Genomic DNA, 19,657 nt, shown 5'->3' with positions numbered 1-19,657 from the left:
CACGCAGAACCTTAGACTGCCATCTGTCTTTGGGAACAATACTACTGGAGATACCCAAGGTGATTGAGACGGCTCAATGATGCCTTCTTGCATCATCTTATCGATCTCCCTTTCCATCACCTCTTTCTTTAAGGGAGAAACTCTATAGGCTTTCGACCGAACTGGCATGTCATCCATTGTTACAATCCGATGGGTAGCTTGATTGGTTCTCCCTAGAGTTCCAGAACAGACAGTTGCCCATTTATTTAGGAAGGGTTGGACTTCCAGCGGATGACTTGCTATAATGTCTTTTCTGCTAGTGGCTATTACATTGGCTGTCTCCAGCTCTCCACCCTTCTCCACTGGCACAGCCATGAACAAAGCGGTAACCATTTCCCTCTTCAGAATGTACTGCTGCTCCCACTGTGGTTGCTGGAGAAAAGGGTAGACTCAAACTTGCCCTTTGACCTTGAGCTCATAGCTCATAAAAATAATGTTATTAACCGGTATTTCTTCTACCCGTACCGGTTTCGGAACGGTAATAATACAGAGGAACGTAGGAACAGAAATGTTAAAATATTTATTCTGCTCGGAGTGCGTTCTGGGAAAAATGTGTATAGATATGACCCTCTGTTATTGATTGCGTGCTAATGATTGTTCTTATTATTCAGTATTTTTGTTGTATGTGATTGATCTGGAGTAGCAATTTGACAATTTCATGTTAAATAAGTAAATGAAAGATTCCTCTGATCTGTCACATATTAGGGGTTAAACGGATCGCAGTTGATCAGTGATACATACAGACAAGACCCTATACTCTTCGGCACGCACGTGATTTGCAGATTAATTTGCCAATTTACACCCAGCAAGCTATAGCCATCATTCACCGTCTCGTTTAACTATAGACCCGATATAGTCCGGCTATGTGTAACCCACATCTAGCCCAAATAACCTTGAATTTGGTTTCATGTCGTTTTTTGGCAAAATAACTTGTGAGGTGTATGATATTCCATCATGTAAGCAAAGTAACAGCATTTACAAAGTGTTTGGTTTAATTTATTTTACATGTTCAATACGTAGCTTGTGCGTAGCCACGATTTAGCTCATAGTCAGAGCGGCTATCTGTAGCCCACTTATAGTCAAACCTGATTCACTGTAGTTTTTGGCCAGGCAGCGCATGAGATGGTTGATATCCTATCATGTTCGCAGTGTCAATAATATCTACAAAGATATAAGTGTCATTTCATGACATGGTCTATATGTAGCCACAATTTAGCTCTAAATTCGAAGGGCTATGAGTAGTCTGCTTTTAGCCCCCCTGGTGAAATCAAGGCAATCTGTGGTCTAATTTTAACGGCTTGGCTATAGCCCTATACCAGTAACCAGACCAGCGATGAGCATAGCCAAAATAGCCTTAAAATTGTTTACATGTAATTTTCGCCCACGCAGCTTCTTATCAAATGCAAGTAAACATTTGAAACATTAAATTTGCATTATTTTACATTTTATTTAATTATTTTACAGCATTATTAAATATAGCATTATTTATTATGCCAAAAATAGTGCTAATTTAAATGTTTCAAACGTTTACTTGCATGTGATAATATGATGTCATGCATCCCACAAGCTGTTAAATGTTACATTCATACACATTATATGATATTATTGATATTCGGCTGTCTTTAATTTTATAAATAAAAATGCAATTACAATTCCCAACCGCTAGATGGCAATTGTAGCCTACTGAGACAGACATATATCCAGCTGCAGACCCTCAGCACCAGCAGTTTCAGAACCGCAGCCACAGAACCGGAAGTGAGGGGCGGAGTTATTGACAATGAGAGAGCAGGGTGAGTAGTCTGCAATGTTTTTGCTATCATATGTTTAATAATTATCGTATATATTACTTTAAGCATTTATCTGCTAAGTACTTAATGTGTGCTTGGCTTTATTATCTTATATTGAAGCTTGAATTTGTTGATAATACTTTATAGTATATAACTTTTTTCTGTGGATGTTTCGATTAATTTTCGGATGCATGCTGTAAATGGGCCTTGCAGTGAAGTTTTGAAGACGTTTATTATTCATAAAAATAAATCGTTTGCTTTAATTCCCTCTGTTATATGCATTGTTTGTGTTAATATTACCTTGTAGTTTAGTTATTTTAATCCCAATCATTGAGATAATTGTGTGTGGCTTCATCTCTTGTAGAGACATATAAGGATTCAGAGAGTTGACACATTACCTGAGCTGCAGCAGTGCAACAAGTGTTACAGCAATTACCAGCAATTTTCTGCTTATACGTCATACTTTATGTATGCATTTTATAATGACATATTAAGCATTTTAGAAACATTAACCTTGTGTAATTTAGTTGTAGACCTATACAGCTATTTGTTTCATTGTATTATGCAAGTAATTTCCTGTTTGTGATATTAAAAATAATGATTATCTGGGCATTTTATATGAAATATACTTTAATCACAAGATTCAAAATAAATGTTTACTCCAAAGTCAAGAACACGTGCATCATAAATTTTTCTATATGAAAACTAAAACATTTCAATAAAACACAGACACACACAAACAGCAGCATAATTTTAAAAGTAACAATCAAAATGTACACAATAATTAAATTGAAGTTTATAAACTGAACAATTCACTCTTAGGCCCATTTTGTCATGACAATCCTACAAAAATAACTCCCCTGAACACAAGATGAAATATGAATGGCACTCTGGAAGCTTCTGTTCCAAGATATTGTTGAGGGCCTTTTCCTTGTCCTCTTCCTCCATTATAAGGAAAAGAGGTTCTTCCACTGGCCCTCTGAGCAGATGTCTGTTTAATGAAGCCATTTCACAACTTCTGTGAGATTAATGGGATCTCCTTCATTACAGAATATTAAAGGAAAATGTAAATGTAATATTTCTTATTAATGTGTGTATATAGATATATAGATAGAGATATAGATATAGATAAACAGACGATAGATAGATAGATAGATAGATAGATAAACAGACGATAGATAGATAGATAAATAGATAGATAGATCAATAGATAGATAGATAGATAAACAGATGATAGATAAATAGATCGATAGATAGATAAACAGACGATAGATAGATAGATAGATAGATAGACAGACAAACAGACAAAAAAACCTTCCTTGTTCTTAAAATAACTAAACTACAAGGTAATATTAACACACAAACAATGCATATAACAGAAGGAATTAAAGGAACTATTTATTTTTATGAATAATAAACGTCTTCAAAACTTCACCACAAGGCCCATTTACAGCATGCATCCGAAAATTAATCGAAACATCCACAGAAAATAGTAATATACTATAAAGTATGACAACAAATTCAAGTTTCAATATAAGATAATAAAGCCAAGCACACATTAAGTACTCAGCAGATAAATGCTTAACATAATATATACGATAATTATTAAACATATAATAGCAAAAACATTACAGACCACTCACCGTGCTCTCTCTTTGTTAATAACTCTGCCCCTCACTTCCGGTTCTGTGGCTGCGGTTCTGAAACTGCTGGCGCTGCGAGTCTGCAGCTGGATATATCTCGGCTGCAGCGAGACGCTCCTCATGTAAAGAGCTAGAAAGAAGGAAGAGAAAGAAGAAGGAGGAGCAAAAGGCTGAAAGTGGATTTTAACTTAAATGTAGGTAACTTTAAACACATTAAGCATTGCTTATGTTTGTTACTCAAATTATTTTAAACTAAATTGGATCGGTTGGTTCACTATATGTTCAGTTTATATTAGTTTTCATCGTCGCGCTGTAAAGCTCAGAGTTTCTCTTTTTCAACGTGTGAAGGTCGAGCTCGACACAAAACACTCAAGAGCTTCAATCAGGACTTCAACAAGGCTGGCCAGTGTAATGGTGTAAAGGTGTTTGTGTTTGTTTGGGCCAGGGGCTTAGCCATCATTTCAGAAGTGAGGGGGACAGAAATGTTATTATATATATATATATATATATAAATTACAATCTAACATTTCTGTAATCTATATAACCTACTGGTCAAGTTTTTGAACAGCAGTAAGATTTTTTATGTTTTATAAAGAAGTCTCTTCATTCACACCGGCTCTTGAAAACCTCTATGCGAACTCACTTCCCCGAAAAAGTGCGGGGGATGAATTTACGTGATATTAAAAGTGGGGGGACACGTGTAATCTACGCCCCTGGTTTGGGCCCACAAATGTAGACTACAATTTGCAATAAGTTGTATCGACGAACGGAGTGACACACGGCAAACAAAACTGAAAGTAGACTGGGGCGAACATTTAAAGAAATTGTAGTAGTATTTATTTATTTAATTTTTTTTAATGTGGTATTTCAAAATATTTAAATCAAATTTAATCTAAATTAACCAAGGTGTAGCAAGAAATTGACTTAGTCTATGTTTGTTGATTAGTTGCATGCAATTATTACATTTATATAGTTTTTTTTGAAAACTTTATGGTGAGACAGTACAGACAGTGCAGTAGGCCCTACAACAGTACATCATTAGAAAGTCGAGACTTTGGTTTTATTTGAAACTTTGCTTGTTTTTGGTGTTTGTCAATAGCTTGATTTTGCCCCAGATATTATTGACGTGTTTCCACAGAGATGTTTGATTGGCCTGCTGAGGCGGTGTATCAGCGTATCAGCTTATCTATGCTACTCAGCCAATATGTTGCCCGATTTTAGATCTGTTTTTGAAACAAATGTCGAATTGTGTCGAATTTATACAAAACATTTAAATGTGAAATATTAAATATAAAGTTAATTAAATGAAAATGCTTGCTAGTTTTTGATTGGCCAGTGTTTAATATTAAATTATTGGGGGATATGTACCTATTTATCTTTATTTAACAGACACTTCGTAAATCTGAATAAGTTGGCAAAACTTAAAAATAGCATAGAAATGGCTGGTTAAGGCAGTATCTGATGCGGCAATTAACCCTTTTAGTTTAATTTTCTCTTTTCATCTGGCTTTATTTTGTTAGGTCCAATTTTTCTGCTGTAGGTGGATGTTTAAAAACATGCTGGATATCCATTTAAGCTACAGAATAGGCAAACAGTTTACCATAGGCTACTGTTCAGTGGCACCTTGCAGCTGTAAGTCTACACACTTTGATTGACCTGACAAACTTTTTCCCTGAGAATACTTCAGTGGTTATGTGTGAGTGTGTCCAATATTTGTGTTGGCTGTTCAAAACTCTGAATAGGCCCTGATAATTAGATATATTCAGTGGTTTATATGCAAATAAAAAAATATGCAAAAGAGTGTTTTACAAAAAAACAAAAAAAATCATGTAGGCCTATTAATAAATGTTACTATCTTGTGTTTAGCAGATAACTGATGAGTTGTCATTGTCTTCTGTGAGGTGGAGACATGGATGAATTCCGGGTGAGTTAAATTTAATATTCATGAGCTTTATTTTGCAGAGTAAAAGGGTTTGTCTGGTTTAATTAGCATTGAATTGAATTTTAAAAATGAATTATTTACTTATTTACCATGTTTATTAGGGGTTCAAGCTCTGAAGGTGCCAGAATGTTGCCTTTGTAATGATCTCAAACTGCATCTGAGGCTGTATCTCTGCAAAGCTTTGAGATATTGACACCAAACTTTTTATGTGCCATTGTCTCCTCACACTGACCATGCCACATCAATTTGCTAACAGCGACACCTATTGGTCAAAAGCAATAAACCATTTATTAACCACTAATAATGACATTTCCAAAAATAAAACTTTTGATTAAATTAGCCTATTGTAATGATCTCAATGTATTCTTTGGGGCATTTGTATTCTCTCAATGTATTCTTTGGGTCATGCCAAAAACATAGATACAACTTTTGCCATAGTCAGCCAAATTTCCTGTCTGCCATTTTGATTAATGTTGAAAACCTACTTTTTCTAACTCCTCCTAGATCGTTTGTCTGATTTTCACCAAAATCAAGTCAGATCATCTTCAGACTGTGCTGACAAAAAGTTATGGATTTCGTGTTAATAGACAAAACCATTTTTGTATAGCACTGTAACAAATTTGAGGCTTGATGCCAGACTACGTCTGAGGCTGTATCTCTGCAAAGCTTTGACATATTGACACCAAACTTTGTGTGTGCCATTGTCAACTCACACAGAACACACCACATCGATTTGACAACAGCGCCACGTATTGGTAAAAAGTGATAAGCCATTAAATCATATTACTAGTGGTTGTACTTATGATTTTTCAGCCATTTTGACTAAAATCATCTTAAAATGGCTTCAATTACTCATCGCTGCAGTTGGTCTGATGTAGGGCTGCACGATAAATTGCATGCGATTGTCATGTGCATCTCGTCAGTAAAGCCGGTTCTGTGATTAGTAGTAAATCTCCATTATGTGCTTTCAGATGGAGCAGCATTTAATACACAGAGCCGTATTTCGCTGACAAGCTACGCATTATCACGTTCATAATCGCCGATGAATCACATTCTATTATGAACACGATATTGCATAGCTTGTCCGCGAAATACGGATCTGTGTATTAATTGCCGCTCCATCTGAAAGCACGTGATGGAGATTGTCCCAGCCCTAGCACAGACAAACGTCTGTTGGAGTTTGTTGGATCAGTGCGTTACCCCTGTGAGCATTTGTTGCTGCCGGTCGGAGTTCGTTTTCACCCGACCAAACAACTCAATCGACGTTTGTTGGGTCGTGGAATGTCTGAGCAGTGTGATATGATTTTCCAACAAACGCCGACATAATCTGACCTGGCCATGAACTGTTGCCATGACGATGCACATACTTCACTTAAAGGGGTCATATGATGCTGCTAAAAAGAACATTATTTTGTGTATTTGGTGTAATGATATCGTCCTCTTTTGGAAGACCAAACAAAGTAGTTTCGCTTTCACAACGAAGCACACAGTGGCCTAGCATGAGCGAAAGCCCCAACTTGGCGTGAGCTGAGGCCCGGCTAGAGTGACCTGAGGCGGCGGAGTCGAGAACGGCGCGCCCGGAGGATCCGAACGAAGGAGCGGTGAAAACGGTGAAAGGCGATCCGGTGATCCACAGCACTAAGTTGTTGTATTTCCTCAGCATGGCGGCGGCGGCAACAACAATACTACAGCGAGAATAAAAGTTACGCCTTCATTCTTTGCGTGAACATTTGGGCGCGTTATGCAAATCTTCCCAGATCGTGACGTTGACATGTGGGCTTTATGCACCAAGAGCTTGTAACACTCCAAAGAGAAAGGAAAAAATGAAATCGCATCATATGACCCCTTTAAAGCGAGCTTCACTCACGACCTCTTTAATTTTATTCGCCGTCTTTTCAGGCGAAAAATTTGGAGTGCAAAGACATTAAAAACAGTACAATTTTAATTGTGGTTAAAGGATCATCCATTTTTTCCCCCAGTCAGACTTACACTGTGTCTACACCAGTCGCGAGCGGCGTGGCATGAGATGATAAGATAACCTATTATAATCAGTGATGCTGTCTACACTGGATGCACCGTGACAACTGTAGTGTCCAGTGTAGACACGGTGTTACTTAATTCTTTGACTCGAAGTTTCTCGGAGTCTGTTGGTTGGTGCTTATGGAACAGCAGCAATACAGCGTTTCCTTGGTTACCGCTGTAAACAAAGCAGCGCAGCACTTATGAACGCTGCTTTAATATGCATTATACAGAGACAAGATGAAAAGAAAATATCATCAAAAATTTTCTAAAGACAGTCAGTTCCCCTGTATCGCGATTCGTTTAACATCTCAACCGATTTGAATCGTCACATATTTGTATTGATGTTTAACCGGCCCGCGGTGCATCGCTAGAGGTTTCTAGATTTAAATCTAGATTTAAATTCAAAGAGACAGCATCGATAGTCTTTGCGTAACCTGACGTTTTATTCGTATCCAAAATGAGGAGATGTGAATATCAGGAGCGTTGAACACTCTCATGCAGTGTATGTTTCATTCATACTCAAAGCCAGAGGGCACTCTCACACAGAAAGTCCAAAACAGACTCAATAACTTATGACGTGCAGAAAATCCCTAATATGGACAAAAACATTGGGCTATCGCTGTAGCTGAGCTGAATAAAAAGCAAAAATGTTTTTACTGATGAAATGTGAAGACAATAAACACGATTGCTTGTATGGAAATGTATGGTTTATGTGTGTTTTTCAAGTCATCTCCAGGTAATAAATAAACTATATGAATAATTCAGTAGGCTACTGATTGACATATCATTTAGTATAGAATCTATCAAATATATGGCCTGCCTTATTCTGTGATAAAAATGGGAAAAAGGTGTCCGTAGTAGCCTTTATAAACCAATCATAAAATTGTCATTAGGAAAATATTGAACAAAAATATTATAGCCCCTTGCTGCAGCTAACGTTACACACAGCAATATAAACAACATATGTGCATGCTCTCTTAACGTCATTCTTGTAAAATAATAATAATTTAATAATATAAGTAAACAAGCACACCGCTCCACTGAGAACACCACTTACAGGCAGCCGCAGATGTTATTGAAGGCATCCTGGCTGCAGCGCGCTAAATTACTAAAGGTGTCTGAACATGAGGGATCGTCTCGGATGAGATTGTCAGGTGAAAGGTCATTATGATCATTTCATTTATGGGTAAATTATTGTTCATTAATTTTACTAATAGTTAGATTGGGCAGGCCTTCACAAAAGGGCGTTTAATTACAATAAAAAAAATTGCCTTGACAAAAGATGCTTACACGTTTGCATCTTTATCTTTTGCTGGTTTGCGTCGCACACGCACATTTGTTTAGTGAAGTTCAAAAAAAGACTCACTTAAAGAGTGCTGCGTAATGAAAACGTGTGCCTTGAATAAATTGTTGTGTTCAAATGATCACTAAATGATTGTCATGAAATCCCTCTGCTTGTACGATAAAACTATTTTGACAAATTATTCATTTTATATTTTAGAAGACTGAACATGGCAGATAGTTAAAAAATATTTTTCTATACGCTGTTCTCTTTTTTCCCATACTTTTCCAGACCTGCAAATTACTTAAGTGAAATTCCATACTTTTCCAAACTGTGCAGGAATCGGTGAGCCAAGGGAAAGCATGTCATTGTACATAAACCTTTAAAATTACTACGCAATAACGAGTGTGTGAAGTAAATGAGTGTAAACTGGAATGAATTAAGCACAAATAAAATAGCAGTGTTGCAGTAGCCTTTTCCCATGCATTTCCTGGAAATTACTTAAATCAATTTCCTTATTTCCAAACTGGGTAGGAACCCTTACAGTTTTAATTAATTGATATTTAAACATTTATTTATCGGATCACGAAAGGTCCCCAAGCTGGGATTCGAACTTATGTCGCATGAAGCACTCGAAGCACTGCCTTTACACGGGTATCGGCTCCGACTGTTAGAAGATATTTAAATAAATGTTATAATCATAAAAAAAAAAAAACATTATTTTATTTAAGCGCTGCATATTTGTTCAGTGATAACTACAAAAAAGGGTGTAAAACTATAGACATAATGGTCTTCTCAAGTAACTGTATGAACTTCCGGTTTAAGCCCTGCCTACTTCCGGTTTTATCCGAATACAGATACGAATAATTTTGTGATTGTTACAGATACAGATACAAATAATGGCTCCGCTGCACACCCCTAATGTCAAGTGAAACTTGAACATTTGGGGGAAAAAAGCAGATTTTTGGACAATGAATTTCATTAAGTGTCAGTTCAACAGTCAATCAATGAATTTATGCAACTGGTGTCATAAATACTTCCAAGGCACTGAAACATCATGTCTAAATTATGCCATGTTTATTTGCCCCAACTGCTGGTTCACATGCAGGAGGGCTGCAACTAACTATTATTTTGATAATTAATTTATTTAAAATAATGAAATGAATGTATTCAAAAAATAAAAAAATAAGAAAATTAATGTAGGGTATGCTATACTTGTACAAAAAGGTTAAAACGTTACATTATATTATGAAACTAAACAACTTGGTAACACTTTATTTCGATAGTCCACTTTAGACATTTTATTAACAGTAAGTAACTTTGCAACTACATGTCAACTAGCAGTCATTAGAGTATTAGTAGACTGTCTGCTTAATATCTTCTAACACTTTCTTTGTCAACTTATTCTACTAACCCTAAACCTACCCTAACAGTCTACTCTGAGAGTTAGTAGACATGTAGTTGCAAATTAATGAGAATTAGTTGACATGTAGTTGACATGTAGTTACAAAGTTACTAAAGTTAAAGTGGACTATCGAAATAAAGTGTAACCAACAACTTCAACATTTTAGTCAGAATTATTGGGCTGCCATTCTTTGTTGCACTCAATCTGTTTGACACGTGATGTCTCCTTTATACAAAATGGAAATACTTTTATATGATAGAATATAATCATCAGATATAACTGGAAAACAAACATGATTTCTTTAAACAGCATACACACCTGACTAGGCAACTTTAGTCAGCTTGGATATTGCCCTTTATCCCGCAGGAGCAGAATCTTTTTCCTGAGTACAGTGCACAGACTTAACATTTGAAATATGAAAGATAATTTATTAAGAGATGGTATGACTTTTTCTTAAAGATGCGTCACTATAGCAGACTTTCTGACTCCAGAAGTGACAGCGATGAAACCAATCTCTCTAACTCCAGTGATGACAGCGATTCTAGCAATGGAATACCTCCTTTATTCAGTCGTGAGTACATTTCATAATGAAGCTGAGTAACATCAGTGTGTTGTGTAAGCAGCAAAATCACCATCAGAAACCACAATCTGATGTCACATATAATGTAGTTATAACTGAAATTCACAACTAAGGTTATGTATAATAGCCTATGTGAAGTTATACATGTTGAAAAAAAAGGTATAATTTAAGACACCAAATTGTCCAAATTGTGTTTCTGATAGAGAGATTCTTATGATGATATTCTAGAATAGTAATTTTGAGACCATTTAAAATATTTATGGGGATGGGTAAAAATATAGATTTTCTCTCTCTTTTCACTTTTTTTATCCATAACATTCTATCGATATAATTTTTCAAGTCAAAATGTCTCAAATTTAATTAGCTGTCATTTAAGTGACAATGTTGAAAATGTGGGATATTACTTCAATTTCAATTAGTAATGTATCTGTATAGAATATATAGAGACGAAAGTAATTTCAGACAAAATTACTATAGCATGATACATGTGTATTCATTACTGTGTTTCAAAATTGCTCATATTGTGGTATAAGTTTTTGGTCAAATTGCATTTCTAAGTTGTCTAACCAGGGAACTGTTATAAAAAGTCACTTCAAAATGCTTTAAACCTCCATACTGGGCAAACCAGTGACAACTGTGCAAATATGTTCGGATAACTTCTTCCTCTGGCATTCCCAAGTCATGACAATTCTGTCTCTTCTAACATGTGTAAATCTTGATTGTAGAATTGTTAGAAGATCATGGATACACCATAAAGGAAGAACTTGGACAAAGGGGTTCGGGAATAGTGTTTCTGGTGAATGACAAAGATGGAAATCCTTATGTAATCAAAAAGATTAATTCCAGAAATGTAAGTACCATCAAGCATATACTAAATCAAGTATTTAGTACCTTATTATTGTCATATTTTGTTGCTGTTAAAATGCTATTAAAGATGCAGTTTTGTAATTGCTGTGAGTGTCAATTTTATGTGCCTCATGAAAAAAAAAATTACAAATGAAAATTTTGCCCCACAGAAGAGGGAAGTCGAGATCTTGAAAAGTCTGGAGCATGGATATATTGTTACTTATGCGGATTTATTTGAAGGTGTGTTTAAATTGTAGGAAAAGATTAATGGTAATGTTCCTTTATCATTTTATTTTAATTAAAGAGAAAAATTTACAAATGAAGACATACTGTGTAGAGAAAGATAATAACATGAACAAAACAAAAACATCTGTAGTTTTTTGGCTGTGAAATAAAGCCATTACACTAATAAATAAATATAAGTTATATTACTGACTGGATATTTCCTTATTTAGATAAAGACGCTGAATTCTTTTATATTGTGACGGAGTATTGTGCAGGAGGAAATCTTTACCAGAGGATGAAAGCACAGAACGAGAGAGGGTTTTTTGAAGAACAGCAGGTGAGTGTTTTATATGGACATAACATACTCTGGTCAAATGTGCATTCATTCATTTTAATGAAGAGAAATATTTATGTACAAGTTTGAAATATTAATGTATTGTTATACATTGTTCCTTTGATAAATAGCTAATAGTAGCTCTGTCTAAAGTGAGGAAATATGCTGTTAGAAAAATCCAATATGCTTTGTGTTTGATTGTGTTGATTACAATCCCAATGTTTTTTTGTTTTTTTAATTGATAAGAAAAAATAATCTTTGAGCTTTAATATTTAACAAAATATACAAACTAGAAAAGTATCAAGAAACAACAAATAAGAAATTAAATTTGAGAAAGACAGAAACTCTGGTCCAGCTGTTTTTAGACTAACGAGAAGGTTTTGAGTTCTGAAAATTACAGGATGTTTTTTATAGTACAGTGACTCCATATGTCAAACATTCAAGGGGATTTTGATTTCTCAGTTCATGATCCCTTTGAATATATTCTTACATGCTGATGCTCTCACATCAAAGTAACATGTAGCCCATAGGCTACATTAATGTTCCACAATAGTACTACAATGGAAAGTACTGAGGTAGTCCAGACCACCCTTCAGAATATTGGTACACTTTTTTATGGGCAGCCTGTACCCTAGTACTGATGAAAGGCTCGAAACAACCTTGTTAAGGCAGGCGTACACGGTGCGATTTTTGCTGTCATACGAGCTCGCAGGCGATTTTTTTCTCTCGAGAGAAAATCGCAGATGCTCGCATGGTCGCAGCTCGTACCATGTGAGAAAGAATTACAGGCCGATCCGAGACGTTACGAGCACCTCCCGTCCTCCCGATAATTTTCAAACATGTCAAAAAAAATCGGATGCTGTCGGTTTAAATTCGTGGCATGACCAATCAGACCAATCAGAAGATGACAAAAACCATATAGTCTATAATAATTTTAGTTTAATTATACAGTTATTTGTTATTCCGAATGTGCCAAATTTGGTGTGTGACTGCCTCCATACGATTTTCGGATAAACTCAATCGTGACATGTGCCAGAGCTCACGGCGTGCCGACCTTCAGAATCGCACCATGTACGCCCGCCTTAAGAGTAAAGATGCAGCCTTTTAGGATGAAAAAAATAATAATACAAATACATAGGTCTGCAATGTTTAACTAAATACTGTACTAATGAACTGCCTGCTTTCTCCATGTTTATCATCTGTGTAGATTCTTGACTGGTTTGTTCAGATTTGTCTGGCTCTGCAGTATATTCATGAGAGCAATATTCTTCACAGAGATATAAAACCACAGGTAAACACTGACAAAAGCTCAATAAATAATTTGTCACCAAACCAAATAATATAAAATAATAATTAGTTTTCACCAAATAATAATTTCTGTTGTCACTGTAGAATGTTTTTCTGACTGAGGATGGTTACATCAATCTTGGAGATTTTGGATGCTCAAAAGCATTGGAAAGGTAACTAAATAAATATTTAATTACTTACATAGACTCATACATAGATACATACATAGTTAAAATATATACTGTACAAACATACATAGATCTTTATTTCAATCACACTTAACTTTTTCTGCAATAACTAAACAAAGTCTAAATATAGTTTTGATGATTGATAACTACCATAAAATAATCTCCAACAAATTAGATAGTGTACTGTATGTTTAAAATAGTACGCATGCAATCTGGGCAATGGGCATACTACTATAGATTTCAACTACAGTAAAGGGAAGTATTTATATTGGAACACTTGTTGGTAATTCTTGAATTTGGCGAAAGTTTAGGATTTAAGGGGCTCAGTTGCCATACTGGACAGTTTAAGATGCATCCTTAAGGCATGGATCCCCCAGCCTGACAATAACCAATTATTTCTTAGCTATACACATATGCAGAGAATACGACAATTACAAAGTGTGACCGAACGGAATTCAAGCGTAGTTCAGGAAGACCACTTGCCCACTGCCCAGATTGCATGCATACTATTTTAAACATACAGTATAGCATATACGCTTACCACATCAGGTATCACTCAGCTGATCAATTTCTCCACCTACTCTAAACAACAACCCTATTTAAGACCATTCAATGCATGTTCTTCAGTCTTTTGCACAGACATTTGCACCCACCTCCACCCCTTTCACCTCCTGGCATCTCCATAATACAGCATTGGATTATTAGATATGTATCAGTACTGAACCAACATTCGTAAACATTCAGTCCAATAAATAGGATTTTACCCATGCTTTCTCTATTGTTAGCATGTTGGACAGACACAATGATTAGCATAGATAACACATCTCAGTCCATACCAAAGTCAGTCATTCTACTTCATTCAGGCAGATAAAATGGGGAAAAAAAACAAAAAACAAAACTCATAATGACTACATATGTTCTTATGAAAATTATATTGATTTTTATAACCACTACATTAGCACATCTGATCTCTTCTGGAAGCTGGTTCTATCGGTGGGTGGCATGAGTGATAAAAGCAGACTCTCCTTTTATACCTTTTTTACTAAACCAGGATAATTTCACATGAATGCTGCTTTTTACCACATCAGTGTTTCTGTTATTGAATTTTAAAGTAATGTTTCTGTTATTTATTTATTAATTTATTCCTCTTTTGGCCAATGTTTGGTACATCCCTAGTCTTTTTGACGTTTTATCAGTTTAGGTTTACATGAATTGTTCTTTTTCAGAGCTGATGCGTATGCAGAATCAGTAGTGGGTGCAGAGCTGTATGTCAGTCCAGAAGTTTTTAAAAAGAAATATAAGTCCAAAAGGTTTGCTTTTTGTATGTTGATTGTGAAATTCTGATAAACTTGTTAAAGCTGTTACAAAGTGTTAGACAAGTTAGAATTTCCTTGATGAAAGACTTTAGATGTAGGTTGATTGTTTTAGTTGTGTAAAACAATGCAATTTACTTTATCATTTAAGTACAGCTATTTAAATTATTTATTTATTTTTTCATTGTTATCCGTATCTTTATAGTGACATCTGGTCACTGGGATGGTTGCTCCATGATCTCTGCATGCTGGATGTGTGGGTGAGTATTTCTGTTTTTCCTTCTCAAAAAAGCACTGTATTAAATCAAGCCCAAGTAAATTACAAAAATATTACCGATGGTGTAACGGAGGCCAGCTGGTAAGAGCTGTGTGGGTAAATGTCTCACTCCCTTAATCTCAAGAGGTGCATTATCGACTGACACTAGAGGCTGTAGTCTTTAGTGTCCTTGTTAGAGTACCTGCCTCTCATGCTGGAAACGCAGGTTTGAATCCCGCTCGGAGAGGGTTGAGTAGAACCAGAGGGGTTACACTGGGTCCATTTACACTAGTTTTTACAATCTACAAACACAGTCTTCACTTACTTTTAAAATCATGGTAACTGTAAGTAAAAACTTTCCTTGAATTTCAAATATGTTAGAAATAATTTTTTCGCATGCAATTAATTTTTCCAGTTTAACAGCTTTAAAAATATTTAACACAATTAACGCAGGGGCGTTCATTGCGTTAAATCACATCGTTATCTACATGGCGCAGTTGATTGGTTTCTGTAGCGTCAGCAGCCAATGAGCTTGCTGCTCAACATTCAAATACTTGACCAGAGTGGGCTGTAGCAGATGCAGCACGCTTTTAGAAAGCATCTGAAATCAACATCTAAGATAAACAAATGCTCTTTTACTCCATATCAAGGGCCTTCAACCGGGGGTTCTCAGCGGTACTGCAGGGGGTCTGGCAATTAATGTTTGATCACAAATAATTTTTGTAAAAAAGTCAAAACCTGGGTAAAAAACATCATAGTCAACTATAAATTTAAGCACCCTGAAACAAAAGCAAAAACACCCTCAGATGATAATGTAATATAGTATTATTCACTCCATTGTATTTTTGAGACTGCTCCGCAGAATGTGAAATGTTCCTTTTTACAGCGTGTTTTTGCAGTGGTGATATTAAGATATTTTGGATGAAATCCGAGAGCTCTCTGACCCTGCATAGACAGCAACGCAACTACCACATTCAAGGCCCAGAAACGTAGTAAGGACATCATTAAAATAGCCCATGTGACAACAATTGTTCAACCATTATTTTATGAAGCTACGAGAATATTTTTTGTGCGCAAAGAAAACAAAAATAATGACTTTGTTCAACAATTATTCTTTTCCACGTTAGCTGTTTTCCCATTAACATTTCAAATTGTATAAATTAACATAATGCATGCTACTGTATTATTAAAAACATGATTTAACAAAATGAACAATTGGTTAGTAAATTTATAAACTTGCATTAACCTAGATTTATAAAAGTTGAAAAAAAGTAGTTAATTGTTAGTTTGAGATACCTAATGCCTTAACTCAGTGGTTTTGAACTCTGGCCTTCGAGGTCCACTCACCTGCCAGTATCTTTCTAGTGATCCTGAAGACCTTGATTAGCTTGTTCAGGTGTGTTTGATTAGGCTTGTAGCTAAACTCTGCAGGAAAGTGGACCTTGAGGGCCAGAGTTAAGAACCCCTGCCTTAAATCCTTAACACATTAAACCTTATTTAAAGTGTTAAATAAAGCTTGCTCAGTAGGATTGAATGGTTATCCAGATTATTATTTATTTTTTTATCCCACAGTCAGATGACATAGAGGGCCGTTTTCAACATAGCAACAGTATGAGAGGAAACACCCCCCAAATCTCGGAGAGATACTCAGAAGAACTACGAAAATTAATCCAAGAAATGCTCAGCCTTGACCCTAGACATAAACCTTCGGCTGATGAGATTCTAGCAAAATCATTCCTGAACAATGCAGCAATTAAAAACAAGGGGATTCCAGTGGGCCTTAAAGAAAGCCTCAATGTATATTTCAGGATCTTTGATGAGGCCTACAATAAGCATTATAAAAACTTTGAGGCCTTAGTTACAGAGTGGGGAAAAACAACAGCTTCACTAGAGGAGGTGCATTATAAATGCACAGCAGGAACTCTGTCAGGTTCAGTGATTGGAGCAGCAGGAGGAATCACTGCATTAGTTGGTGCGATTTTAGCACCTTTCACATTTGGAGCATCTCTAATTGTATCAGGTGTTGGTGTTGGTGTTGGAGTTGCAGGTGGTGTAACAGGTGCTGTCTTTAGCTCAAGAAATACAAACAAACAAAAAACACTCTATGAGAGCCTTGTAAAATATGAGGATGACTACAAACATATAACTAAACCAATTCTTAAATCACTGAATACACTGATAAGGGTACTAAAAAGAATCAAGAAGTTCTCTAATTTGGACTCTACTTTTGACAACATAGAAATATCCTGCAGTGTAGGCAAACGACAAGTAGTTCGTCCCGCAGAGCTTGTGAATCTAGGTCTGCTGGCAAATGTTGGCAGAATTATTACTCAGATTGCTAAAGTTGGAAGAACAGCAACAGTAGCAGCATCAGCAGTCACAGGTGTGATAAGTGGACTCTTAGTCATACTTGATGTCTCCTTAATTGTGAAAGATTCCATAGACATTCACCAGATGAGAAAGGGGAAAATAGATGATCCAGAAAACATAACATTCAGTGTATTTAAGTCCATTGCTCAGGTAAAGGAAACACATACACATCTTTGCAATGGCTTGAAGGAAATTGAAAAAGCAAGAACTGACCTAATTGAATATATTGGTCCGGCCAGGGAAGACTGTAGGAGTGGGAAAATATAGCTTTGCAGAAAACAATTTAAATGTCTAAAGATGTTGTAAGCCAATGAAGTGAAGCCAGGTGTAACATATGTGGCCAAGTTTTTCTGTAATTTTATACTGCATATGTGTATCTACTAATAATAACTATAATTAGGGCTGCACGATATATTGCATGTGATTGTCATGCGCATCTCGTCAGTAAAGCCGGTTCTGTGATTAGTAGTAAATCTCCATCACCTGCTTTCAAATGGAGCGGCATTTAATACACAGAGCCATAGTTTACTATCAAGCTACGCAATATCACATTCATTATCGCCGGCGATTCATCTGAACTACGGCTCTGTGTATTAAATGCTGATCCATTTGAAAGCAGGTGATGGAGATTTACTACTAATCACAGAACCGGCTTTACTGACGAGATGCGCATGACAATCACATGCAATATATCGTGCAGCCCTAACTATACTAATTTACAACTTAAAGATAAACCTCATGCCATGGTATTTGGTACAAAATGTATGTTTAAATTTAAATCTAATAATTTTAATAATAATGTGTAATGACAGGACGAACTTGCACAGAGTGGATCAAATTAAATAGCTGGGCTTATGGCTGGATCCTGAACTTTCTTTTAAACCTCACATTGACTATATACTTTGTAAGATTAATTTTGGAACTAGTTTACTTTATCGATCTGAAAATTGTTTGATGATTGATTGTTTGATCTTTTAAAATTAAGTAAATACATAAATGTTCTAAAATAAAATAAATTATAGTCACTAATCCTAAACCAAAAACAGTAGCACATCACATTATTTTAACCTTGTCACTAAATGTATATACTTGTAATTTGAATAGATATCCTCATAATTTCTGGATTCATTACCTAGATTCAGTGTGCTCTGTAATAAATCACACATTAGAACTGAAAGAAAGTAACTTGTGACATTGGTCTTGTGACGTATCTCTTTTCACCAGCACTGTTACATTCAAAATGGTTTGTGTATTTACAGTGCATATTTGTTTGATTTGTACCACGCACATGAATTTAAAAAAAAAAAAAAAAAACTTGCTTTGCAACTTATATTACCTTTTTATTTTTATTTTTTGACTATGCTTACATAGTTTATCAGAATACAACTAAAACTAATATTTTGCCTCTTACTACAACCTATAATAATTTGTGTGGATTTGTTATTGGATGTTTATGATGCACACCATTCTATTATGTATGATTTACTTAAATGGTTTCCACTCAATATTAAAAGATATATTCACTGGTTGCAATTTATTTTCAAATGTATGTATTTTAATTATCCTAATTATTTGTGTCAGTATTTGATATTATATTATTCATATCAATTAAAACATTCTGGATATTATTATTTTTTACTTACTCCTTTAGTTAAGAAAGTGTTTGGGAAAAAGGCATTTAAGTATAAGGCTCCTGTAGATTGGAATGATCTACCTTTAAATGCACAAACTTTGACCTAATTTTATATGTTTAAAATGTTTTTGTTTTCTTGTTTTGAAACTTATTGTAATTGCTTTAGATGATATGTCCATGTTTAAATGTAGAACATTTACAAAACATGTAAAACATGTAAATGAAGCTTAAATAAACATGCAGAAAAACACAAATGCAACTATATTGTTTTTGTGAATTAATGACAACATTTGTAATTTATTTCAAATGTGTTATCTATTTAAAAAATGCTGGATTTGTGACATCTGAAGTGAAGGAAACAAATGTGAAATATACTAATAGACATAAGACAAAAACTATCAACGACTACTATTAATGAATTGCATAAAAATTAAAGGAAGAAAAGATAATAAGACTGAGCAGAAATGACAGGTCAAAGTTCATCTCATGTTCTCTTAAGCACTGT

General features: G+C 35.3%; 1 protein-coding gene across 1 annotated transcript; it reads left to right on the top strand.

Moving 5' to 3' along the window:
* Positions 1-3,602: 3,602 nt before the first annotated feature.
* Positions 3,603-17,208, top strand: LOC107673150 (serine/threonine-protein kinase Nek1-like; the record flags this gene model as incomplete). The annotated part of the gene is made up of 12 exons (XM_016466646.1): positions 3,603-3,663; positions 5,336-5,393; positions 10,580-10,691; positions 11,426-11,550; positions 11,717-11,786; positions 12,002-12,108; positions 13,313-13,396; positions 13,498-13,565; positions 14,807-14,890; positions 15,099-15,153; positions 16,722-17,079; positions 17,170-17,208. Coding segments are annotated over exons 2-12 (1,117 nt in total), but the record flags the coding sequence as incomplete, so codon positions are not given.
* Positions 17,209-19,657: the final 2,449 nt, after the last annotated feature.

The sequence above is a fragment of the Sinocyclocheilus anshuiensis genome, unplaced genomic scaffold, assembly GCF_001515605.1.
Source record: "Sinocyclocheilus anshuiensis isolate Anshui unplaced genomic scaffold, SAMN03320099.WGS_v1.1 scaffold720, whole genome shotgun sequence".
NCBI classification, from domain to species: domain Eukaryota; kingdom Metazoa; phylum Chordata; class Actinopteri; order Cypriniformes; family Cyprinidae; genus Sinocyclocheilus; species Sinocyclocheilus anshuiensis.
Note: the sequence above shows the minus strand (reverse complement) of the source record. Positions and strands in the feature narration are given on the sequence as shown.